The sequence below is a fragment of the Littorina saxatilis genome, linkage group LG14 (genome assembly GCF_037325665.1).
Source record: "Littorina saxatilis isolate snail1 linkage group LG14, US_GU_Lsax_2.0, whole genome shotgun sequence".
NCBI classification, from domain to species: Eukaryota; Metazoa; Mollusca; class Gastropoda; order Littorinimorpha; family Littorinidae; genus Littorina; species Littorina saxatilis.
In genome coordinates this window covers 41,024,916-41,051,688 of record NC_090258.1, presented here as the reverse complement: position 1 = coordinate 41,051,688, position 26,773 = coordinate 41,024,916, and the positions used below count along the sequence as shown (strand labels likewise).

General features: G+C 42.4%; 2 protein-coding genes across 3 annotated transcripts; one reads left to right on the top strand and one right to left on the bottom strand.

The window, feature by feature from the left end:
• Positions 1-2,647: 2,647 nt before the first annotated feature.
• On the bottom strand, positions 2,648-11,619 carry LOC138947783 (ATP synthase lipid-binding protein, mitochondrial-like). 2 transcript variants are annotated; one of them, XM_070319349.1, is made up of 6 exons: positions 11,545-11,619; positions 11,235-11,308; positions 10,563-10,625; positions 7,015-7,104; positions 3,799-3,895; positions 2,648-3,244 (listed from the first exon to the last, which is right to left on the bottom strand). In XM_070319349.1, exons 2-6 carry the CDS (start codon positions 11,274-11,276, stop codon positions 3,081-3,083), a joined length of 456 nt encoding a protein of 151 aa, XP_070175450.1. In that variant the 5' UTR covers positions 11,277-11,308; positions 11,545-11,619; the 3' UTR covers positions 2,648-3,080. The 2 variants fall into 2 exon arrangements, with proteins under 2 accessions (XP_070175450.1, XP_070175451.1); XM_070319350.1 differs by having other exon boundaries at positions 11,496-11,552.
• Positions 11,620-11,763: 144 nt separating this feature from the next.
• On the top strand, positions 11,764-24,290 carry LOC138947767 (juxtaposed with another zinc finger protein 1-like). Its single transcript, XM_070319328.1, has 6 exons — positions 11,764-11,883; positions 12,856-12,928; positions 14,584-14,687; positions 15,530-15,626; positions 21,138-21,275; positions 21,663-24,290. The coding sequence occupies exons 1-6, from the start codon at positions 11,784-11,786 to the stop codon at positions 22,108-22,110; spliced, it is 960 nt and encodes a 319-aa protein (XP_070175429.1). The 5' UTR covers positions 11,764-11,783; the 3' UTR covers positions 22,111-24,290.
• Positions 24,291-26,773: the final 2,483 nt, after the last annotated feature.

Sequence of the window (26,773 nt, the reverse complement as noted above, 5' to 3'; positions counted from 1 at the left end):
ATCAGTTGCTGAGAAATATCTGAAGTGAAATCTTCCGACAAATTGCCCAAGAGTTTGTCGGCAGCAACCGTTATGATCCCGTGTACTTTGATTAAACTAACTTGCATAGTTTATGGTTATGTTATTTTGTTAAAATGTTTATGTATTTGATGCTAAAATAGTATGGTTTTATTCATAGTTAATATGTAAAGCGCGGAGAGCATAGCTTATTGTGGTTTGCGCTATATAATCTGTCATTATTATTATTATAGTTAAGGGACATTTTTAAGTTTGTAGGTGTGTCTATTACAGCGCAGTGAATGCAGTCTTGAAAACTTCTGCAAAATGGGTTCTTCTCTACTTTCTCTTTAAATCTTTGTTCATTTAGAGTCGATTGCAACAGTGAAGATCAAGACCATGACTGGGCAACCTTGCAGCAGTTTTGGGAAAGAAAATTCAGAATCAATACCTAGCAACCCTCAATTTTCAAATGATTTGTTCATGTCTGTAAAATTACCTCAAAATTCTAAGTCTGCCTTGTAGTCATGTCCCTTGAACTTACAAAACTTACAATGTACTGGAAGAATTAAATATCAGGCAAAAGTATCGCTTTTAACCACGATCTTGCCTCATTTCAACAAAATGGCATGGTTCACTCCATTCGCAAAAGTTGGAACCTTACAACAGCTTCCACGAATTCATATATTACCCTCAACCTTTAACGACGCTCTCTCTTGTAAGGCCTAATTTTTGTCAGATTGGTCGTGGTCTTAACCTTCATCGGATCACGCTTTGACCACACAGTCCAGATGATGTGGGTCGTGTACGACCCATACATTTCAAAGAAGGATTCAACGTTAAAAGTACGGGTCGTACACAACCCACGCCATCCGAATAAGGACAACCAGCGTTAAATTCCTTACGTAATTCCATAATATGTAGTTCAAATTACGTCATTTATTTACAATAATAATCTTTCAAAAGTTAGGCAACAGGAGGGTCGTAAGGTGATTGGAAATTACATGAAGTCTCAATTAAAAACTCGATATACTTTCAGAGATAAAGACGATTTTGTGAGGCTCTGGGTCGCCCACGGCCAACGTTGAAGGTTAACAGAGGGGTTCCACAATACAAAGCACTGATGAAGGTCGATTTTATTTTGGTATATCATGGGATGGCATGATTCCTATGTGAATCCACCTGAAAGAATACTTTCTTGAATCTCTTATTTTGTAATGTAAGTTAGTTAATTAAACAAATAATAGCTTCTCATGGTGCCTTTGTAAAGCTGAAATGCTGGTGGGTAAAAAGTCACGACTGAATGCCCATGTATCGTGTTACATGTATCACATTACAATATCTTTTTTCAAATGTTTGTGTGTGTGTGGGGGGGGGGGGGGGGGGGTCATTGTTGGGAAAATGTGAATAGCAGTATTTGAGTTTGTCATAGACATATTAATTTTGAATTTATGTTGTCTCTACAGATGCAGAGGTGGAAGCTGGAGAGGAGCTTCCAAAGTACCCATGGCATTGCAAGGCAATTCACAGAAGTCAACCCAAATATTGTAGTATAGAAAGTAAAGGACACTGCCATATGACTCCCTGATTATTCAAAGCAAGTCCAAAAGAGGTCCAAGATAAGAGGCTTCACTGGTAACAAGTTGGGAATTATGGATGGGCATACTTTACGCAGCGTGCACATAACGGATAAGAGTTGATCATTGTGACCTTGGAACAGGTTCCTTGGTGCTTGCACAACACTAAGTGTGTTTTTTTTTAATTTTGTTGAATTTTGTTTCCGTTTTTCTTGTGGAACTAAGCAATACCTGTTGTTTTGTTAGTGTTTTGTTACATGTTTCATAAACGTTTGTGTACAAAAAATACATTTTCTTCACGTTTTGTGTATTTTCTCAAAACTACTTTTTTATCACTTCAAAAGCCTAAGGCTTTTTTTCTAATAAACTTGCGTTGTTGAAACTTTGCATACATCTCGAGTGCGTTATTTCGCAGATTTTGTTAGAGCGTTTTGTTGAATTTTTTTTTCGTGAGAAGTTATACCATTTTTGGGGGCGGTTTTTCATAAAATTCAAGGTCACTCATTTTTATCACTGATATCTTTTGAATGACTGTAGATTTCAAAAAAAGCCTCTAACAAAAGTTGGGTATTGTGCTAATGTATAAATAACAAGCACCAAAACAAAATTCCTTACGGTTTTGTAAAAGCCTTAGGGTTTTAAAAAGTGGCAGTTTGGTGGCCATCTTGGATTGCTACCAAGGCAACCGGTGATCCAAACAAATTTTTTTTTCATTTTCTCAGATGGACTGAGCTTTTAATTGTGCAACAATTTTTGACCCAACACTTATGAAACAAAAAAAATCACTTTTAACACCTGTGCCTGCCCTTAACGCACACGCAACGATTTCAGTTGCAATGGAAGGTAATCGATTTATTTAAATGATCATGTACATGACTTTGTATTCGTTTTTTTGTGGATTATTTTTACGATTATTTTTGTGCTTAGATATATGTTAGGATTTGCGCCATATCAATACCCTTATTATTCCATGCATCCACCATACACACACCAAACATTCAGACACCAACTTCCCACATTCAATTTTCATGAAAGCACACACACTTTTCCCAAAGCAAGACAAACACCGGGCATAAGTTCGAAGTCTCAATTATTCTCACATACAACCCGCAACTACAAAATGAGGTCGTAATGCAATTTGTTACTTTCCATATCTGTACAGCAATCAATCAAAACCACTGATAGTTTTCTGGCTTACAAATTAACAACCTGAAAAAAAAATTAATAAAGACAGACTACACACAATCATGTTGGTCAGGATACCAATTCTTCCTCGAGAGTACCACACTGGCAGTACTGGGTGATGTTGGTGATGTTCAAACTCGCGCACACTTTTAACTTATCCTCAATCTATCAGAAAAAAGGTTAGCGGAGACGGACATCCTCCCCACTTGAAGCGAGTGTGATAGTGTTTCGGGCCCTAGACCTGCAGCACACAGCACTCAAGGCAGCCACTCAAACCACTGGAAGGTGGATGGGTCTTCCTGTACCTAAAGCCTGCCCTTGTTAGAAGGCGAAGAGCAGCAGGAAAGCCATCATCAAACAGAAGAGACCCATAGCCTCGGACAGGGCGAACCCCAGGATGGCATACGAAAAGAGCTGCTGCTTCAGGGAGGGGTTCCTGGCATAGCCGATAACCAAACTGCCAAAAACGCTGCCGATTCCAGCTCCTGCAACACACCAACACGTGCACGTCATGATTCCATCATCAGGGAAAATTTTTTCCTCTCCACACTTCACTTTAGAGAAATCAAACCAGTCACCTTATCACAGTATCAATTTTTTCCCGACAAAACACTTATGGAAAATGTCCTGGAACTAGTCTTGTTTGTAAACAAGTTCTGCTTAGCTGTAGGTCAATGTCAAAGACCTAGAATAAATACATTTCTTTTGCTTTTCCTTGCAATGCATCTTGGCATATATAGTCTGTGAACCAAATTTACACTGGTCCACGCTAGCCAGTACAGTGTTCTAGATGAGCAAACGTGTAGCAAAGACCCGTACGCAAACGTGTATAAATTTCGTCACATTACTCACTTTTCCCCCCCTATGTTTCCCACCAAGACCTGTAGATCTTGGCAAACGCGTGATGTAAAAATACATTTGATGACACTACCGGTACACGTGCTAAAAGTTCCACATCTAGATCTGTCTACTGTCTGGTCAGCTACAACTGCCAAGAACACCGAGAAAAGACAGCAGAGAACATTTTGGGGTGACGTACCTGAACCAGCTACTCCTACTGTGGCGGCTCCAGCTCCAATGTATTTGGCTGCCTGATCAATATCACGCTGTGCCGTGCTTGTCTGAAATGACCTGATCTGTTGACACAGAAACACCATAATTACATCACTGGTGCAAACAGACAAGAATACCGTCACGATTAACTATGCCCCATTGTCATGTCTTGTACACAATATGCGAGGGGCCATCAAAAATGGACTGCAGCCAACCAATTTTTCCAGGATTTTTATCAACTTCTTGTACCGAAAACAAAAATAATGCCAAGTGTTTGTGCCTGCACAGAGGCAGAAAATGAAATCACAGCAGTCAACAGGGCAAATATATTATGCACGTAGGTGAATCCGACACATACCGTATTTGACGGACTACAAGCCGCGACTTTTTCAAAAAACATCGCATTGCGGCTTATAAAAAGATGCGGCTAAAACGTTACCTAAACTTGAATAGCATTCACCTAATGGAAGTCGCCGCGGATTTTTCATTTCGCTCGATTAGCGATTACCGGTACTTTATTAGCTCTCTACTCAAGACTCGGCGCTTTTCTCTTTCTTTCGCAAATCTTCGTTTGTCAACAAGTCGTCGTGACAAGATAGCGTACAGAGAAACACCGGATGTATCAGGATCGCGCGCGAGATTTCGTTTTTTTGTGTCTCGCGATAGTTGGAGGAGCGAGAGCTGCCATGTTTTTTCGTCTGCTCGAAATGTGCGCAAAAGTCGTAAATCATCCCAAAAAAGCTTATGCCGGGCGAGACTACATGTGTGTGTTGGTTACAAATTGTGTGTGTGATATTTTTCTTCAAATTTTTTCACTTTTCTTCTTTGTTTCACTTGTTTATTCTCGGAGCCGATTTCGCCAAATACCGTACTTTCGTTTGCCTGGTTGTTTCGATTGATTGACACGATCTGATTATATTTTTTTCGACGGCGGCCAATATAGTGACGCGGCCAAAACGTGGCTCGTCCGAATTTTTTTTTAAAGTCGGGGGTGCGGCTTATAAAACGGTGCGTCATGTCATCCGTCAAATACGGTACACAAAATATGAAACTTCAGCTACTGCTTCCAATCCCCACTCCAACAAGACATGCATAATCATGGTCTTGGGTGTCTAAACAAAAGCTGCAGTCCCCTACCCAAGTCACTAATCCCGTAAAGCATGCACTTCTTTTTACATCTCCAGTGTTCCCAAGCCAAAGTCTCCAAGCGTTTACACATACTTTTTTGATCTGATCTCTGGACGATCAACCATCTGATAGTTTCCACATATAGCCCTTGTAGGTCTTACCAATTTTCCCAATAAGCGGACAACGCCAAGACATTTGGATCTATGCATATTTTGAATTCAGGTCCAACTGACCTTTGTCATATATGAAGCTGGGAACAACACTACTTCTCTGACAAGCAATCATCAACCACATTTCATACCCCCCCTCCCTTGACAACCACACCATTTTCAGGACGGTCCTAATTTGCAGGATTTTATCTAGCACCAAGTGTAAACTTTACAGCCGATTGCTATGGTAGGCCAAGGAACATACATATTATAGTGAGCAGACAGGCTTTGAAGTTGAGAGGTTGCGAGTTCGACCCTGGGTCAGGGCGTTAGCAATTTTCTCCCCCCTTTCCTAACCTAGGTGGTGGGTTCAAGTGCTAGTCTTTCGGATGAGACGAAAAACCGAGGTCCCTTCGTGTACACTACATTGGGGTGTGCACGGTAAAGATCCCACGATTGACAACAGGGTCTTTCCTGGCAAAATTGTATAAGCATAGATAAACAAGAAGGGCAAAGCCCATACGACTCACATGCTTGACCTCGACCTTTAGGGTAACTAAACCTAGCAATGACATCATACACTAAGAACTGCTTTACACATTTTTCCTACCAAAATACATGTGACCTTGACCCAAGGTCAAGGTCATCCAAGGTCATGCAACACAAAGCTGTTAATTCAAGACATAGGAAGTACAATGGTGCTTATTGGCTCTTTCTACCTTGAGATATGGTCACTTTTAGTGGTTCACTACCTTATTTTGGTCACATTTCATAAGGGTCAAAGTGACCTTGACCTTGATCATATGTGACCAAATGTGTCTCATGATGAAAGCATAACATGTGCCCCACATAATTTTTAAGTTTGAAACAGTTATCTTCCATAGTTCAGGGTCAAGGTCACTTCAAAATATGTATACAATCCAACTTTGAAGAGCTCCTGTGACCTTGACCTTGAAGCAAGGTAAACCAAACTGGTATCAAAAGATGGGGCTTACTTTGCCCTATATATCATATATAGGTGAGGTATTGAATCTCAAAAACTTCAGAGAAAATGGGAAAAATGTGAAAAATAGCTGTTTTTTAGGCAACATTTATGGCCCCTGCGACCTTGACCTTGAAGCAAGGTCAAGATGCTATGTATGTTTTTTGGGGCCTTGTCATCATACACCATCTTGCCAAATTTGGTACTGATAGACTGAATAGTGTCCAAGAAATATCCAACGTTAAAGTTTTCCGGACGGACGGACGGACGGACGGACGGACGACTCGGGTGAGTACATAGACTCACTTTTGCTTCGCATGTGAGTCAAAAATGTCCACCAAAATACCCGTGTGACTTGGAATAATAGGCCGTGAAAAGTAGGATATGCGCCGAAATGGCTGCGATCTGCTGGCCGATGTGAATGCGTGATGTATTGTGTAAAAAAAATTCCATCTCACACGGCTTAAATAAATCTCTGCGCCTTGAATATGTGCGCGCTATAAATTGCATTTAAAAAAAAATTTTTTTTAAATCCCTGCGCTTAGAACTGTACCCACGGAATACGCGCGACATAAGCCTCATATTGATTGATTGATTGAAGCTAACTGATCAAACTTGAGCGCTTCATCATACTCCAACCCCTGCTTGAAACAACCATGCAAAGTTAAGCAGACCACTCTTTTTTCAACGACGATTGCTTGTGGGTTCTGAAATCTGCAATGCATAAAATAACATCCAACTTTAGCACAACCCCTTAATCCCAAAATAGAAACACTGGCCTTCGGCTGACCTCTGCCCACAGCCAGGAATATGAATCCCTCTGAGCTGTCCAACACAACAACATTTGCAATTGCAGGACAAGCGTGCAGAGATTCACAAAAATGTATCACTATCAGGCTAGTACTGTACAGTGCCAAAGCAAGGTCAAGTTTTTTATTCTCACCTGGTTGAGAAGAGCGGAGACACTAGGGGATGAAAAGTTGAGGGCGTTCAAGGAGCTGTAGGTAGCTAAGCTGTTGCAGGGCTGGGGGGCCTGAAACCACGCCATTTTGCTGCATCATGAATCAGTCAACCAGAAAGACAATGGTAATACTATCAATACCAATGCTACACATGTTTCTATGACAAATTAATCTAGAAGCAAAAAAAAAAGGGCGAACAAACACATGAACAAGGTTTCAAATCGAAGCAAAGTTTAACAAGAAAACTGACTTCAACCACCCTGCCATGTTCTTTAGCCACATTTTTTGCTATTCATTAACCCTTTTTTCAAGGTCAAAACATTTGATTATCTTGTCTACTCATTTTTTCAAAGTTGGCAACAAAATTTCAGCAGTGTGCATTGTATGATGCGAGGCAAAATATAACCTGTCACTGTCAGTAGATCTACAACCATTTAACCAAAGAAATCAGGGTTGCTTTCCATGAAAATCTTCAGCCTGTTACAGTACAATAACACACCACTTGGACTAACTTTGCCTGCGCACCACTGATCAACAACAGTGCTGTTCTTCATTCTGCTTTCAGTGAAAGCTGAGCTTGGTCTAGTGCACAAGCATCAATTTCACACGTGCTAAGCGAACACTTCCAGTGATCAGCAAGCACACAGCTGTGAAGCGTGGCTCGAATGTGCATATTTTCGAAAGAAAAGGGTACTATATTAGCTTGTCCTTGTAGAAAGGGCTATTACTCTACCACGCCACTTATAAATCCTGACAGTTTTTAAAGCTGTGGTCTATTTATGACTTTCCGGGGCTACGAGGTTAAAAAGACAAGGATGAATATCATGTACAGCATTCTGTACAGCAAACCCTACCCGAAACCCCACCTATACGGCGTGTATGACCTTGAGAGCTTCAGGCAACGCTTGAATTTTGCAGGGATAACATCCGGTTTGCACTCTCAAGACTGATCACATTTGATCTTCAAGAGAGATCAAGGGAAAAAAATAAACGACCCGGCGAAGATTCGAACTCTCGACCTCGAGACTTTGTGTCTGATGTCCTAACCACTAGGCTGCTGTGCCAATTGAGAAAAAGAAGGAAAAACATTGATATGAATTCATGTTATGTTATTCTTGAAGCAGCATGATTTATATCTGCCCACTGTTCAGAAGTGAATACATGTATAACTATTTCTTTGATGTCTAGTCCGTTTTCAGCTTCACAGAGCTTTGGAGAGATTCAAATACTCTTCTTGTCATTTTTCTTGCATGTTGTAAATAGAGATATTGCAGCTATTTGCAAGGCGCGAATGTCGTGTAGCATGACGGTGTAAACATGTACTGCGATTCCGTGAAACATGTTTGCAAATAAAGGCAAATTTGAAGGGCAATTTTTACGTTTTTGCAACGCATGAATGGTAGTTCAAGCGTAGAATGATATAAAATTATTAATTTTTTCATCTTTGACAACACAGGTGGGGTGGCCTAGCGGTGGGGTGGCCTAGCGGTTAAGACATCGACCCCGACATTTCGAGGACCCGAGGCCTTGAGTTCGAATCCCTGCCAAGTCGTTTACTTTTTCTGCTCGATCCTTCTTGACAAGTATGCCCAGCTCTGAGAGAGCAAACCGGATGTTACCACTGCAAAATTCAAGCGGTGACTGAAGCTCTCAAGGTCATACACGCCGTATAGATGGGGTTTCGGGTAGCGTTTGCTGTACAGAATTCTGTACATGATTTTCACCTTATCTTTTCAAACTCGTAGCCCCGGATAGTCAAAAACTAGCAGTTAAGCCCGGCTTCGCCCGGGAGTAAGCGGAGCCCTGTAGCAATTTAAGACGCTCGCTATCCCATTATCATTAGCTTTACCTCCTTTGTTTGGATACAAAAAAAGAGTTATCTCCCTTACCTTCTAGAAATTTCCGGAACTGTCCAGTTAATTTTTCTTTCTTCATTTCTTCCCCTCATAGGAGCAATAGCGAGTCTCTAATATCACTGGCATGATGTGCTTGCTACAGGTGAACAGTAGGCACTGAACTGGTCTTGCACCATATAGGCTGTATTCAATAAATGGGAGGTCCATAATCTGAGAAAAGAAACAATGAATCATCTTGTTCCTGCCTCTCACCATCTCAGAGGTATGGTGACCACAGACAAAAAAGAGTTATCTCCCTTACCTTCTAGAAATTTCCGGAACTGTCCAGTTAATTTTTCATTCTTCATTTCTTCCCCTCATAGGAGCAATTATAGCGAGTCTCTAATATCACTGGCATGATGTGCTTGCTACAGGTGAACAGCAGGCACTGAACTGGTCTTGCACCATATAGGCTGTATTCAATAAATGGGAGGTCCATAATCTGAGAAAGGAAACAATGAATCAAGAAACTAAAACCCAGGTGCACATCTGCGGCACCTAGGGAGTGTACGTGCACACTATCTTGTTCCTGCCTCTTGCCATCTCAGAGGTATGGCGACCACAGACAAAAAAGAGTTATCTCCCTTACCTTCTAGAAATTTCCGGAACTGTCCAGTTAATTTTTCATTCTTCATTTCTTCCCCTCATAGGAGCAATAGCAAGTCTCTAATATCACTGGCATGATGTGCTTGCTACAGGTGAACAGTTATCTCCCTTACCTGCTAGAAATTTCCAGAACTGTCCAGTTAATTTTTCATTCTTCATTTCTTCCTCTCATAGGAGCAATAGCAAGTCTCTAATATCACTGGCATGATGTGCTTGCTACAGGTGAACAGTAGGCACTGAACTGGTCTTGCACCATATAGGCTGTATTCAATAAATGGGAGGTCCATAATCTGAGAAAGGAAACAATGAATCAAGAAACTAAAACCCAGGTGCACATCTGCGGCACCTAGGGAGTGTACGTGCACACTATCTTGTTCCTGCCTCTTGCCATCTCAGAGGTATGGCGACCACAGACACACACACACACAGACAGACACTCTCTTTTATTTATATGTATAGATAGATGAACCACAGCTTTAAGAGAAAAAGGTCAATTCACTTTCACTTTTAAAAACATCCGAGAGGGGGCGGCAGCGTGACCTTTAGACTGTCTGGGAGAGTCATTTGCACTATACAGGTGAGCATAACAAAGCCATGGGTGGGACTGAAAAATGTCATGAATCCTGAAGAATTATAAGGATCTGGGGGAACAGACGCTGAAGGATTTGTATAATTAACAACCAAAAAAAACATCACCACAGACATTACGAATCCGGATTTCCGGAATATACCGGAAGAATCCTACCCATGTAAAGGAGCGAGTCTGTGACTTGCTGTGGTAACCATGCACAACATCGAACAACAGACCAACCCCAGAAAAAGCCCTGTAAAACTGAAAGGAGTGCCAAGACCAAGGAAACGCTAACCATGCAAGATTTTAAATTCATCTTTAATAATGCACCTTAGTAGCGCGAATTCTGGAGGTTGCAGATTATCCCTTACTGGAGCTTTCCATTGCTAAATTCTCGCACATTAGCCTATATGACAATACAGTGTTGCTGAAGGTGACCCTGCAAGTTCCCACTTACCTCTTGCCTGCTTGAGACTGTGCTGCCAAGAGGCCTCAGCAAACCCCGGCTACCAGCAGCAGCCTGAAATATAAATCAAATTCATGTATATGATGTGCCAAGGGCACAGTGGACCAAGGCATGAGGAAATGAAAGTACAAATCAAACTGCTTAACCAGCAAGGCGCAAGTAAACACACAGGAATTTCCATGTGCCTAAAGCGAACTTCTTCATGAACACAAAAAGGAGCAGTACAACTGTATGGTTTTGATACATGCAATCAATCACGTTAGTTGTTATTACTTTTACCGGTGAACTTCACACAAAAGTTGTGACCGAAGGTCATTGGGACACGGACATCGCCTCGCACGGCAACACAAACAAAATTAAATCTGTTCACACAGCGTACGTCCACGGGAATAAAAAGTTGTCAGCTACAACAAGAAACCATCAAGAATGCACAATGATCTCTGTTTATACGTTTCTGAGTCAGTTCAAGCTTCAATGACATGCAAGTATCAAAGTCTAGCTAGTATGGCGAACACTTCGAGCTCAGACTTGATATGCAGTGACCTTCAAGCAAAGACAGTTTGAATGCACCATGAAATCTACTTCTCTTCTTCTTCTTCTTCCCGTGGGGGACCGGATCCAATTTCTTGGATGTTGAATGTAAACGACAGTATATGTACTTACAATGCTGCGGACAGTTGGAACGAATCGTGCACAGGCGTACATCTTGCTGTGTCGGGCAGTCTGTCCGTGTCAACCTGCAACAGTATAAGATACCGGCTACGTCAGTCGACTCAGTACTGGTAGTAGTTCAGCTATAGTTTAGTTCGAGTCGTCCGACACGGTGAAATACACAAAACAAAGCAAAACTATCCCATGAAATCACTCGGCAAAACCTTAAACTAATTGATGCCAGCTACTGAAAAGCCGATGGCAAGTTGTCACCTCAAACAAAAAGGATAAGTACACTGCCGGTATCCCAAAAGATTCTAACCTGTAGAGGTGAAAATGAAGGAGAACGACCGAGTGCGCATGCCCCTTGATTTCGGTTGCTTCCGTCAATAATTTGGGTTATATTTTGTATCAGATGATGTCTAAATGAGTTTTTGGAAAAAAGAAATGCAATAAGTTATCTAAAACTGTAATCAAAAGAACAAAACCCTTTTCAAATGTTTCTTCCATTTGCCCCTCTGAGGTCAAAGGTGATACGAGAGTGAGGCTGCACTCACACAAATGGCGGTGTTTCTTGTCAACAATTGCACTTTTCAGGGCTGTGGATTGACATTTACAACGCTTTCAGATCTCATTCAACACATAGAAGACACGCACATAGGTATGTTCTTTAATGTTCATGGTATATTCTGCACAATTCCTCATCTTTAAGTGTATAAAGATCTATGGTGTGTGCGATGGGGGCTTTGTTTACATTTTCGGGTCTGGAGAGGGGGTCAACACGTGCGAGTTCGCGCCAGCTCAGCTGATCTGGTTTTGACAACTGTAGCGTCCTAGGGACAGAAGCAGACGCGACACTGACAACAAGCGGTCTGACAGATACAGTCAATCTCTCTTTTGTTCTTTTTCTGTCTTTTAACACTCATACAGGACTGCGGGACGGGGGAGGGGGTTGGGGGGCGAAGGGGGTTGGGGGGGCGTGGTGGGTGGGAGTGTCCGGGAACATTGGTCTTGATGCTGTGAAAACAACTGCAATGGAAGATCACACTCAAAAAAGTAAAACCAAAATGCTGTTAAACAGCGCATGGGCATCAATATCTTGTATCTAGCTTTTGCAGGGTGAATGAATGCTAACTTGCTTGAAATTTGTTGTTTTGTTTTGTTTTCTTCAGAATTGTCAGCCAGCCCATTTACCCCCATGGCAACTCGATCCATCAATTTCATACTTGACAAAATATCGTAGCGAAGTAACTATTGCCAGTTTTCCGAAATTATAAATGCTCAAACATTGCATAATTAGCAGAAAGCCAGCAGAAGTGGAAACAGATACATGTGTATACTGTATCATTGTAATTTGCATGTATAGCGGGTGTTTCAGCGATCTGCATTTGGGAGCTCAAGCTCAACCCAAAATCCTCTAGCTCTGAGCGTTCAGCATGCCAAATTTCCTTGTATTGATGAGGACAATAAAATTTCTTGTATCTTGTATCTTGTGCTAATGTATTGACAAACTTGTACACAACAGGAAATATAGTTTTTATAATAGTTTTGCAAGTCCAGTGTAAACTTGAAGAATGGTCATGTTCTATCATATATATTATTGCATTTGATGACTGTTTGCTGAATGGTGCAGATACAGACCCAAGGTCAGTGGAGCGGCAGGAAGAAGGCAAACCTCCGTCTCTCCCCCTCAGTTATGTTCTCAGGTAAGTTTTTAGCTGTCTGTCTCATCTTAGTTCCTTGGGACTCTTTTGGTCAGTATTGAGAATTCTTCTTCTCAAATAGTCTATTTTCTACATTTCATACAAGCGTATTGTTTCTGACTCTAAGTCTGTTTTTGTCAGAAGTTTCACATAATTTCCTAGATCACTATCTGAGAAAAGAGGATTCAGTGCAGAATTTCATTTATTGCACCAGAACTAACAGCTTCAGTAAAAATAATATTGCATCTCTGTGAAAGCTAGTTGCATGTCTACATGAAAAGTGCATTACAATTATAAAAACAGACTTCATCACTATTGACTATAGACTTGCAGTATTTTTGCAGATAACGATTATCATACATGTATTCAGGGTTTCATTTACTAGTGCGCCATTGGCGCATTAAATCTGAAAATGTCCCATCACAATTCCCTTCAGTGCGTCAAAGGGCGCATTGAGATTACATACCACTACGCCACAAAATGTACACTTTACATCGGATTACACACACACACACACACACACACACACACACACACACACACACACACACACACACACACACACACACACACACACACACACACACACACACACACACACACACACACACACACATGGATAATACGATATAGGGGCTAATTCGGCACCATATCTATTGCACCATTTTGCATCATTGGTGAAAAACGCGTACAGGCCTCTTTGGCGTTTCTTGCCTTCGACTATCCCATCTTAATTTGGTTGAGGGGGACACATGTCCCATCGCCTTTTTCTCCCAGGTTAAACCCTGTGTATTGTGTGATTTCTGATATGATTTTACTTTTAGGCAATTGACATGGATACAATGTTATTTTGGATTGTACTAAATTCACAGGTGCTGGCCTGTTTAAGTTACTGTACGTTTGTGGTATGAAACTATGATGTAGTGTGCTACACAGATGAAGCATTCTTCTGCGTTTGTGGGCTGAAACTCCCACGTACACTACGTGTTTTTTGCACGAGTGGAATTTTACGTGTATGACCGTTTTTACCCCGCCATTTAGGCAGCCATACGCCGCTTTCGGGGAAAGCATGCTGGGTAATTTTGTGTTTCTATAACCCACCGAACTCTGACATGGATTACAGGATCTTTTTCGTGCGCACTTGGTCTTGTGCTTGCGTGTACACATGGGGGTGTTCGGACACCGAGGAGAGTCTGCACACAAAGTTGACTCTGAGAAATAAATCTCTCGCCGAACGTGGGGATGAACTCACGCTGACAGCGGCCAACTGGATACAAATCCAGCGCGCTACCGACTGAGCTATATCCCCGCCCTCAGATGAAGCATGATATTGTTGTACTGTATCAATAATGAACTAGACTGCAGATAAGTCATGCCAGTAGATGTGTGATACCTGTGTCAACTGTGATGTCAGATGATTTACTCTGTAGATCCTGTGTGATTTCAGATACTACACAGATGAACTGGGGTTTCACTTTCAGATGATTCACTCTTTATAGAGCCTGTGTGGTTTCAGTTACAGCGCAGATGAACTGTGATTTCAAATGATTTACTCTGTAGAGTCTGTGTTATTTCAGTTAGTGCACAGATGAACTGTGATTTCCATAGAGCCTGTTCAATTTCGAAGGATTTACTCTGTGGAGCCTGTGTGATTTCAGATACTACACAGATGCAGCCAAGCGTGAGCAACTGGAGATCCAGAAGAAACAGAGAATCAGGGCACATTCCCCAGCTGTCTCTCTGCCGGAAAGTACCCCCACAGGTACTGAACATTGCAAACACATTGTTTATCTTTCATTCCTGCTGCTTTGAAGAATAGAGCAAGTATTGCAAACTTTGAGTATTAACCAGGTTTTGTCAGAAGCAACAAGGATGTGTTTCACTTTCAGTATTTCTCCATTCCAAAACACAGCACAATGATCTAATTTTACTTGTTCACTGTAACTGAAACTGACTCAGTGACTCAAGTGACTGTTCATCTCAGCTAAACTGAGTGGAATCACCTGGACAACATAGTTGTCCACTCAGACTCTACTGAGGCATTCAAGTCGGCGCTGACCACCAGCCGCCGCTAGACGACGTCGCTGCGCACACCCACCCGTCGCGCCAAAGCCAGCAATCTGGATGCTAGCGACCTACCCTACAGATACAGAGAACTGGGGAATTCATCACTGCAGTCTTGCACAGAATCCAAAGCCATGTTTCACTACAAACAATAGTATGAAGTTTCCTCCCCTTCCTTCTTCGCCCCAGTGCTCACCCCAAACCCTCCCTTCTTTGTCCTAGTACTCCCCCCCCCCCCCCCCATGACCCCCACTGCTTCCCCTCCACCTCCTCCCTTTTAACCACTTGTATTTTGCTGTTACAACAGTAAAGCTATACACTACCTTCCCTTAGCGGGACGTTGGTTTGGCGGCCCCTGGACCCCAGCCTATTTCAGATTTGTTTCAGTTCCCCAGCCTGCCATTTATTATAAACAGTGAGGCAAACACAAGTTCATAACCAGATAAGTTACAAAAGGTACAAGCTTACTCGGACGCTTCATGTTTGTGACCATACTGTATCTTATTGTGTGTATCACGTGCAAACTGTGTCTAATTCCAGAGAGTGAAGCTGATGAAGAGGAGATGAAGAGTGATAACGACGACAGTGATGACTCCTGGACCACACAGGAAGACTTTCCGTCAGACGTCATTCTCAAGTGAGTGGTTTGTGTGTGTCTTTATGAGACCAAGGGTAGGACGGATGGTGGCAAGAGAGGTGAAGGGAGGGGGAACTGTTTAATCTGCCGGGCTGTCAGCAGTGCCCGCCACTGTTAGTGTTAAGCTCCGGCACCGTCTATACCACCGAACACGGCATCCTCATTCAAGGAAACTGCACCGCGCTGTTCTGGACAACTGTCCTCGCCTACAAGTTAGACTGATACGAAGAGGTGTAAGTTTTACCGACCCTGGTGGCTGAGGCAAAGCCAACTTCTCGTCTTAAAACTATATTACCCAATATTGACGGACTGTGTGATGATATCTTCTGCTATGGTCTGTTGAGACAGTGATATCAAAATCGAGACCGGAGGTCGAGATTTTGATATCACTGTCAAAACAGACCAATAGCAGAATATATCATCACACAGTCAGTCAATGTTAGTTATATTGCTAATTCTCTGGACATTTTGTATTTACTGAAAGAAATTACAAAAGTATTTGTCTCAGTTTTGGCTGTTCCATATCCCTCCCTCTGATTATTATTTCTTTTTGTTCACTCTTTTCTTGTACTTTTCAGTATTTCAAAATGTCTTTTCTTTCAAAAAGTCTTTAGTCACTTGCTCAACTAAATTCTGGGATAATTACATTTTCATATATATTTGTTTGTTTTTAAATGTAGGTGTTTTTGTTTTTGAAGTGGGGAAGCAATAAAGAGGTCGTCGATATCAAAACTGATATCAACGGAAATGTCGTCGATATCACTTTTGCACTGAGCTCAGTTTTGCCCAATTGACCAATGGAAATCCACGTAACATATGAAATAGCAATATTGTAATATATACGCGTTGTTTGTCATCCACAGATTCACATACGTATATCAAAGACAAGACCGTTCGGTTTCATGTCTGCCGTTTATTCCATATCAGGATACAACTGCCGCCTTGCCGCACTACATCAATCTCTGACGTCATCCACCGTCTTATAAGGCTAAACTATCAAATCGTCTTATTAGACTAATCTAGTACAAAGTCATGGATACGACATCCCTCCCCTTCTGGAAAATAAGCTCCCTTCAGCTTATTAAAATTATATTACATTTATTTCTGACTTTTAATTTCAGGTTAAAATAATATGCTGTGGTAACCTTATAAATTTACTTTACTTTAAAATTAACCCATGTACACTTTTCTCCTCTTTTTCCTGGAACATTTTTTGTTTCTTTAAACTGACAGCAACATACCATATGCATTGAACATGAAGCATGCCTAAAACCTTAAGACATGTGAACTTCAGCATGCAGAATCACAACATTCAATGAACAAAGATAAAGGAAATAATCTCAACAAACATGATTCTAAATAATTGTAAATTTTGTTTAGACTATCTGCCTTGCACTAAAACACGTGCTAAATCATGACTGTTTGTTGTAGACTGTTTTGGTTGTCCTTATAGAGGTTGAAAACATAATGATTGTATCTTGTCTTTTTAAAATGTTCATTCATGAACCACAGTAGTAGCATACCTTGCCAGGATTGAGAGCCTTTGAAATGTTTCTTCTATAACACTGTTGAACGTTAGAAGAGAAAAAAAATATATATATAAGAGAAACAAAATCTTTCCTTCTAGGATACAAGAACCATACTCTGAACATAGCAAACGAATGACTGGATCTCGAATGCACAAACTAAAATTTGAACACATCACGAATTGAGAAAAAAATAATAACTCTTGGAGACGACTGCGATACCCTTAAGCACTGGGCATGGCACACTTGTGACTTTGAAAACTTGCCGGACACGGGCACCAAGCTTTCACGATTGAACATCACCTTCACTTTAACTTCACCACATAATCTTCTAGCTTCTTGGGCGCAGCCCTGATCCTGGTGGGCTTTGTTGGAATTTTGTCCGGAGGTTTTTCTTCTTCGCCCAGAGTTTTGTCCGGAGGTTTTTCTTCTTCACCCAGAGTTTTGTCCGAAGGTTTTTCTTCTTCACCCAGAGTTTTGTCATCGTCGCGTTCCTGGTATTTCTTTACGAACGAAGAAGTACTGCTGTACACAGCGCCGCTTGGGGTTTGGACGGTGACCTTGCTCCCTGCTTTCTCGATGACCTCACATGGCTCTGGATGGAACGGCGTGTCAAATTTCCCTGTAACCTCCTGGTGCAACAACACAGTGTCGCCCAGATTGACGTTGCTTGCTTTGGCGTTGCTTGCTTTGGCGTTCCTCTTGTCATCTGCATACATCTTTGAGAGCCCTTTCTTTTCGGCGTCTTGATCCCGAACATCCTGGTCGCACTCAGTGAAGAGTTTCAGCTGCGGCAGCTTTGTGTGAATTTGACGATTGAAGAGAAGCTCCGCTGGGCTGCGTCCCGTTGACGGATGTGGAGTTGCTCGATACGCAGCAATGTACTTCAGGACTTCATCTTGCCAGTGTTTCTTCTCTGCTTGAGCAATCTTCATCCTCTTCACCAGCGATTGATTTTGGCGTTCGACTTCTCCGTTTGCCTGCGGCCATCTTGGTGTTACTCTGATGTGCTCAGCACCAATGTCTCATATACTCTGCAAACGTCTCTGATATGAATTGTGGGCCATTGTCAGAGTGGATGGTGAGGGGTAAGCCATGTCTTGCGAAGATGATTTTCAGCGCGTCCACGGTCTTTTCCGATGTCGTGGACTTCATGATCGCGACTTCGTAGTATCGACTGTAGTAATCGATCACGACCAATACAGAATGCCCCGAAGGTAGTGGTCCTAAGTAATCAATCGCGATGTCCTCCCAAGGCCCCAACGGTAACTTGCTGCTTCTCACCGGCTCTGGTGGATTGGGTCGGCTGACCAGTTGACATCCATGACATGATTTGCAGTATTTCTCGGCTGCTTTCTCCATTCCGCACCACACCTTCGTACGTAGATTCTGTTTGGTCCCAACGATACCCAAATGACCCTCATGAGCTAAGGCTAAGATTCTTGGCCTCAACTTCTTTTGGACGATGATGCGGGATCCCCTCAGCACAAGGTTCTCTGCAGTGCACAGCTCAGGACTCACTGCGACATACAGCTTGTCACAGTTTTCCCAGCGTCCAGTTTCTAAACACTGTCTCACCGCCTGCAGTTCGTCGTCTTCACTCGCTGCCTGGTCGATCTCCTCGGCTGTCACAGCGTTCGGTGTGGCGCTTGAGGCGATGAAGTGAACGTGGGCCTCCGCTTCCTCGGCGAGGACGGAGGGCGACGTTGTGGAAGACTGCAGGAGCCTGGAGAGGGAGTCCACGATGTTCTCCTTCCCCTGGATGTAGATGACATTGTATGTGTAGGCCTGCAGACGGAGGACCCACCGTTCAATGTGAGCGCTTGGCTTGGAACGGGGTCCGTAGATGATCTGCAGAGGTTTATGATCTGTGAGGAGGTCGAAGGACAGCCCGTAGATGTAAGGGTGAAACTTCTCACGTGCCCAGACGATGGCAAGCGCCTCCTTCTCCGTCTGGGAGTACCTCCTCTCGACGTCGGTCAGACAACGACTGGCGTAGCTGATGACTCTGGGACCACCGGTCTGCTTCTGCACCAGAATCCCGGCAACCCCGAATGGCGATGCGTTGTTTGTCATCCACAGATTCACATACGTATATATATCAAAGACAAGACCGTTCGGTTTCATGTCTGCCGTTTATTCCATATCAGGATACAACTGCCGCCTTGCCGCACTACATCAATCTCTGACGTCATCCACCTGTCTTATAAAGCTAAACTATCAAATCGTCTTATTAGACTAATCTAGTACAAAGTCATATGTCTGTGTATTGTCTTGAAATTGTTGTGTTTTCTGATTGGAGTTAACTGATACATCATAGATCAAAGAGAGAGAGGGAGAACATGTGTGTGTGAGTGTGTGTGTGTATGCATGTGTGTGTGTGTGTATTAGTAAATTATTGGTAATGGCATGCACCTGGTCCACATGCATGTGCACATTGTGTGGTCGTCAAACTGCAAGGTCACAGGATGGTTGTATGTTTGAGTTGACTGCATGTTTCCTGTAACTTTGAAACCTGGTCTATTTGTAATGTTGGTGCTGATTGCAGTATGATGAGGGGAGGGACGGGGAAGGAGAACGCCCTTTTACTGAACAATTGTATATTTTTAATGTTTTTGTTCCTGATTGCAGTATGATGGGGGGAAGGGAGAATGACGGGGACGGAGAACGGCCCTTTAACTGAACAATTGTATATTTTTAATGTTTTTGTTCCTGATTGCAGTATGATGAGGAGAAGGGAGAATGACGGGGACGGAGAACGGCCCTTTAACTGAACAATTGTATATTTTTAATGTTTTTGTTCCTGATTGCAGTATGATGAGGAGAAGGGAGAATGACGGGGACGGAGAACGGCCCTTTAACTGAACAATTGTATATTTTTAATGTTTTTGTTCCTGATTGCAGTATGATGAGGAGAAGGGAGAATGACGGGGACGGAGAACGGCCCTTTAACTGAAATATTTTATTTTTTTCATGTTTTTGTTCCTGATTGCAGTATGATGGGGGGAAGGGAGAATGACGGGGATGGAGAACGGCCCTTTAACTGAACAATTGTACATTTTTAATGTTTTTGTTCCTGATTGCAGTATGATGGGGGGAAGGGAAAATGACGGGGACGGAGAACGGCCCTTTAACTGAAATGTTTTATATTTTTCATGTTTTTGTTCCTGATTGCAGTATGATGGGGGGAAGGGAAAATGACGGGGACGGAGAACGGCCCTTTAACTGAACAATTGTATATTTTTAATGTTTTTGTTCTTGATTGCAGTATGATGAGCTGGAGAAGGGAGAATGACGGGGACGGAGAACGGCCCTTTAACTGAAATATTTTATTTTGTTCATGTATTTGTTCCTGATTGCAGTATATAACTGTATGATGGGGGGAAGGGAGAATGACGGGGACGGAGAACGGCCCTTTAACTGAACAATTGTATATTTTTAATGTTTTTGTTCCTGATTGCAGTATGATGAGGAGAAGGGAGGGGATATAGCTCAGTTGGTAGCGCGCTGGATTTGTATTCAGTTGGCCGCTGTCAGCGTGAGTTCGATCCCAGGTTCGGCGGAAATTTATTTCACAGAGTCAACTTTGTGTGCAGACTCTCTTCGGTGTCCGAACCTCCCCCCATGTACACTACATTGGGTGTGCACGTTAAAGATCCCACGATTGACAAAAGGGTCTTTCCTGGCAAAATTGCTTAGGCACAGTTAATAATTGTCTACCTATACCCGTGTGACTTGGAATAATAGGCCGTGAAAGGTAAATATGCGCCGAAATGGCTGCAATCTACTGGCCGTATAAAATTTCATCTCACACGGCATCACTGCAGAGCGCCTAGAACTGTACCCACGGAATATGCGCGATATAAGACTCATTGATTGATTGATTGATTGCAGTATGATGGGGGGAAGGGAAAATGACGGGGACAGAGAACGGCCCTTTAACTGAACAATTGTACATTTTTAATGTTTTTGTTCCTGATTGCAGTATGATGGGGGGAAGGGAGAGGGATGGGGAAGGAGAGCGGCCCTACAGCTGTCCAGTGCCGGGGTGCAAGAAGCGCTACAAGAATGTCAATGGAATCAAGTACCACGCACGACATGGTCACAAAAACGAATCGTCCAAGTAAGTTTGTACTTATAAAATATAACTTTTCTGTTTGTAAACTTTAGCGTTGATGTTACGGTTAGTCTGTGAGTGTAGCCATGGATGTCCAAGTAAGTTTGTATTTGTATTGACTTGGCTGTAAACGTTTTCATTGTATGTCTGATCAGTTCATAAAAGTAAAACTAAAAGAAAAGACAGTGTGCAGTGTTTATTTATCTTTACGTTATTGTCATACTGCACTGTAGGAAGGACAGAAGTGAAGATTAATGGGTGATATTGTGTTCAGTTGGTACTGCCAAGCTTAGCATTTAAAAAACAAAACAACACTTTTCTGTCAGTCAGTATTTGACAATAATTATGGGAGGTGTTGCAGTGGGTATTGTCATGATTCATGTGTTGTTGCAGAGTGAAGAAGTCATACCGCTGCTACTGTGGCAAGAGTTACCGCTCGGCGCTAGGGTTACGCAACCACACAACACTGCAGCACCCTGCCTCCGACTTCACCACCACCACTCAGCATGTGACCTTGACCCACAACCTCCTGTCTCCCCTGGCAACCCTGTCTCCCACCACAGCTCTCAGCAGCAAAGACAGCCCTCTGCTTCCAGACTCCCTGTCTCTGCACCCCTCCTCATTGTCTCGGACTGGTACCTTGGCCACGCTGGCTCCTTCCAGGGCTGTGCCCCAGAAGGTCGCTGCTCAGGTCAAGGCCCTTGCCCTGGCCACTTCCAAAGGTCAAGGTCAGACAGCCTTCACCTTGCCCATCGGGACGCCGGTGAGATTTATCAGCCAGCCGGCGTCCGTGGTTCCTGTGGCTGTGAAGAGTGTGAAACTGAGTTCTACCATTGGATGAGTACCGGGGTTCAGGGCAGGGGAAGGACTTTGTATGTATTCTGTGGCTTGTTTTCACGCATTTTTGTTGTCGCTTACTTACTGTTTAAGATGTTGCTAGATAATGGGTTTGTTTTGTTGTTTTAAGTTTAAAAAAAAAAAAGATATCTGTACTCACCGATACAAGAACAGCACAAGACATTACGACAGTTTTTATTTTAATTATCAGTTCTTACTATTGGCTTTCAGATATTTAAAACAAATTATTCATTCATAAATGTTTACTTTATACCAGCATTTGATTTTGCCAAAATGTTTATTTTTTGTACTTTTTTGTGAGTTAGAAAAATGTTGCTAACTTAAGAGTGTCAGATTTGATGGAAGCTTGCTGTTACTTTGAACGTTGTTTCTGTGCTGTGTTTGTTGAATTGAAAATCAGAAGAGCCATCTATGACATAGTACTTCATTACTTATCAATCTGTAATACAGTGTCACAAGTTGATGTTGTTGTTTTTATAACCCAAAGAGAATGCAGTATTTGAGTCAGATCTGAAAGAATGAAAGGCATTCTCATGGGTGCAACTCTGCCGGCTACACGCCGGCAGCCGGTTTTTGGTTTCATCGGCTGCCGATGTTTTTGTTCCAGGAGAGGTTTTTTTGGGGCATTTTAAATACTAAAAAAGCTGGACCCCAACTTTTGCCGTTTTTTTGAATTTTCCATGTTGCACTCATGCATTCTAATCATTTGGTATGTTGATCTGTTTACATCATAACATGTCATTTCTAACTCAATAACTCGTGGCAGTTATACATCTTACTAGTCTATGATACTGCCTTCTTGCACACTTATACACTGATGGCCATTGTTGTAATCTGACGTAATAGATGATGTTCAGCAATAACTCTGTCAGGGTTTTATGAGTTGTGGAAGAGTTGCTCTTCCTTGGAAATACTGACACAAATAATCCCATGTTACATTGAAGTCGTGTGTAGGCAAATGAAGAGGGAGAGGGAGAGGCGTGTGTACACATGTGGTCGGCAATCACTGAATCAGTGCACAGAGGCAGACAATCACAATGGCATTGAATAGTCAGCTCCGATGTGCATACTTTTGAACGAAAAGAGCAGACAGTGCAGAAAACAGATCGGACCTAATTTTCACTGGGATGTCAGTCGAATTATTTTACTGTTTGCCTCAGTATTTCAAAGGAAACGCAACCCACCAGAACCAGACTGAGGTTATTTTTTCTCTCTCCAGAATTGTCTATTGCCATCATTTTCACTAACAATAGGATTCCTTATACAGTCGAAGCCGTCTCGGCGACCACCTTTTGATAAAGGCCACCTGCCCATTTCAACCAACTTAGGTTAGGTTCTCCGTCGCGATATAACCTTCGTGGTTGAAAACGACGTTAAACACCAAATAAAGAAAGAAAGGTTAGGTTCTGTCCTATTGTTCACCTTTCCATAACGATCATGCACCGGTCTATCAGGACCACTTTTGGTTGGTCCCTTGACGGGCGCAGTGGCATGGTGGTAAGACGTCGGCCTCCTAATCGGGAGGTCGTGAGGTCGAATCCCGGTCGCTGCCGCCTGGTGGGTAAAGAGTGGAGATTTTTCCGATCGCCCAGGTCAACTTATGTGCAGACCTGCTAGTGACTTAACCCCCCTTCATGTGTACACGCAAGCACAAGACCAAGTGCGCACGGAAAAGATCCTGTAATCCATGTCAGAGTTCGGTGGGTTATGGAAACACGAAAATACCCAGCATGCCTACTCAACAAAAGCGGAGTGAAGCTGACTATGCTCTCAGAGTATAGTGTGGGGAACCCAAATGGGCAAACGAGCTCACACGTAACCAGAAGAAGGTTGGTCCCTTGGGTGGTCGTTACAGATAGGTTTCACTGTATCTTCTTCTTCTTCTTCGTTCATGGGCTTAGACTCCCACGTTCACCCATGTTTTTAGCACGAGTGGATTTTTACGTGTATGACCGTTTTTACCCCGCCATTCAGGCAGCGTACGCCGATTTTGGGGGAGGCATGCTGGGTATGTCCATGTTTCTATAACCCACCGAACTCTGACATGGATTACAGGATCTTTTCCGTGCGTACTTGGTCTTGTGCTTGCGTGTACACACGAAGGGGGTTAAGTCACTAGCAGGTCTGCACATAAGTTGACCTGGGAGATCGGAAAAATCTCCACTCTTAGGAGGCCGACGTCTTACCCCCACGCCACTGCGCCCGTCTTCACTGTATCTAAATCACAGCCCACCTTGTAGGATTTGAGATTTGTTTGTTTAACTGCACATTTTCAGAGGTCACATGGCTGATATCACAGTAATGTCTTCTTGATATTCCAAAATAATCGAAAGAAGTGGATATTGTGTAATTTCTGACACATCTAGAAACGTTTACTTGCACTATCATTTGCTGGAGTCAGAAGCTGCAGAACTTGTGCATTGTTTTTGTTTTGTTATTGCTTTTTTAACTTTTCTTTTACTCAGACTTTATTAGTGTGAACACATGATTACGCAAATATACATGTATGTATGTTGGTGTGGTTTTTTTACATACATGTATGTGTCGGATGAGCATGAATCAAAATAACTTCATCATAGGTGCTTTTATTTTCAGAATTGAAACAAGAATACTCAGCCTATAATCTGCCCTTCATATAGGTTTCTAGTCAGATGTTAAATTTTAAACATGCTTCTTCCGTAGAAGAAAAGAGCCCTGGCAGTTGCTGTGACGGGGAATTTGGGTGCTTGCTTGAACAAACGTAGATCTACGCTATGACAAAAAACATTGAATCTCTTGTAGACCTTTTTTTTTGAGCCTCTGCGATTTACACTTTTGGCTTACCTTTTTTTTTTTTAAACAACTTTTCATATGTATATTTTGTTGTTGTTGTTACTTTTGTTTAAACTACAATGAGTGATGACATATACATCATGTTTTTGTTGCTTGGTGCAAATAGTTTTAATGTTACATGTCAATGTAGGCTTACTAGTATTTTCAGTCTTTTTTGTGCTGATATTTGTTACTGTTGTTGTATGATATTATTCCCAAGTTCTCATTGCAAGCATTTGCAGTCACAGTCTCCATGTTTCCATGTTGTAGAAGATGAGCTGCATTCATCACATTTCCTGTGATTAACTTTTGTTACAACACAGAACTGTCTTTATCTTACAACTGTTCTTATCATAGAAATGATTTTATTTATTTATTAAGGAGATTTATTAGCTTTATTATTATCTTTTGCTAAGCATCGGTTCTTTTTTAAGTGATAAAGTCTAGCCAATTTCTAAGCCAAAATAATCAAATGTGTATGTAGTTTTGCACTGAGTGGTTGGAACGTAGAATATTTAATGTTACGTGGTCTAAATGTTATTTGCCTTGTTATTTATTTTGTTGTAAATATGGGTGCTGAGTAATTGTTTGCTGTGCAGAGCATTAATGTTACCTTGTTATTGTTGTTGGTAATATTTATTTGAGGTACATGATGGAAAAAAAAGTTGTGCAGTGTAACCGATTCCTGTGACAATAGTGAAGAAGACAGGCAGACACTCCTAAATTTGTGTGGTCCTGCAAAGCCCTGAGACTTAACAGGAAAAAAGGAAATGGGAAGTGTCTGCCATAATGTAATGCCACTGCCAGACCTGACTTATTACCACTGATGGGATCTGCTGCAACCACTTCAACCTGTAAAAGGGGCGTCCCCACAGTGAGGTGTGTGGGGGGGGGGGGGGGGGGGGGTACTTGGCCGGCTGAATGTCACATTCTTCAACCCTTGATTGAGTCTGACCTTTTTTATCATGTTCAAGTTTGCTTCTGTAAGCTCAGTTGGTAGAGGCCCCCCGCGGGTTAGGGGGAGTCCCATATTGGTTGGGACGAGAAAGAATTTACCCGATGCTCCCCAGCATGTCATAAGAGGCGACTAACGGATTCTGTTTCTCCTTTTACCCTTGTTAAGTGTTTCTTGTATAGAATATAGTCAATGTTTGTAAAGATTTTAGTCAAGCAGTATGTAAGAAATGTTGTCCTTTGTACTGGAAACTTGCATTCTCCCAGTAAGGTAATATATTGTACTACGTTGCAAGCCCCTGGAGCAAATTTTTGATTAGTGCTTTTGTGAACAAGAAACAATTGACAAGTGGTTCTATCCCATCACCCCCCTTCTTTCCGTCGCGATATAACCTTGAACGGTTGAAAACGACGTTAAACACCAAATAAAGAAAGAAAGAAAGTTGGTAGAGCACTGGACTTGTGATCAAAAGGTCGCAGGTTCGAATTTGGGCCGGGGCGAACACAGGTCAACTTTATGTGCAGACCCATAGACGGAAGCCATGTCCCACTCCCGTGTCACCACAATGGCACGTAAAAGATCTTGGCCATTCTACCATAAGTGCAGATGGCCGATACCACTCTTCTTGACCAAGGTTAAACCGGTTTCCTTGGTAGTTCCTCCCCCACATACCCCCACCCCCCAAAACAATGCTGCCTTGCGACATCAGGTCAGCAGTACCCATGCTGTATCATATTGTGTGTGCCATGATAAGCAATGCACACTGCAGGAATGCCAAATGTGGGTAGAAGTGGTTGAAGTAGTCCCCATCAGTCTTCGCAGTGCCGGACACAGACGTGTCGAATTACTGAGGACAATCGGTCATTTTGCTTTTGCCAGG

Coding starts and splice junctions, on each gene's coding strand:
- LOC138947783 (XM_070319349.1), bottom strand. CDS start 11,276: ATGTACGCCTGTGCACGATTCGTTCCAACTGTCCGCAGCATT. Junction 10,626..11,234: donor TTCCAACTGTCCGCAGCATT/GTAAGTACATAT, acceptor TTTATATTTCAG/GCTGCTGCTGGTAGCCGGGG. Junction 3,245..3,798: donor AGTAGGAGTAGCTGGTTCAG/GTACGTCACCCC, acceptor GGTGTGTTGCAG/GAGCTGGAATCGGCAGCGTT.
- LOC138947767 (XM_070319328.1), top strand. CDS start 11,784: ATGGCGGTGTTTCTTGTCAACAATTGCACTTTTCAGGGCTGTGGATTG. Junction 11,884..12,855: donor CATAGAAGACACGCACATAG/GTATGTTCTTTA, acceptor TGAATGGTGCAG/ATACAGACCCAAGGTCAGTG. Junction 12,929..14,583: donor CCCCTCAGTTATGTTCTCAG/GTAAGTTTTTAG, acceptor GTGTGATTTCAG/ATACTACACAGATGCAGCCA.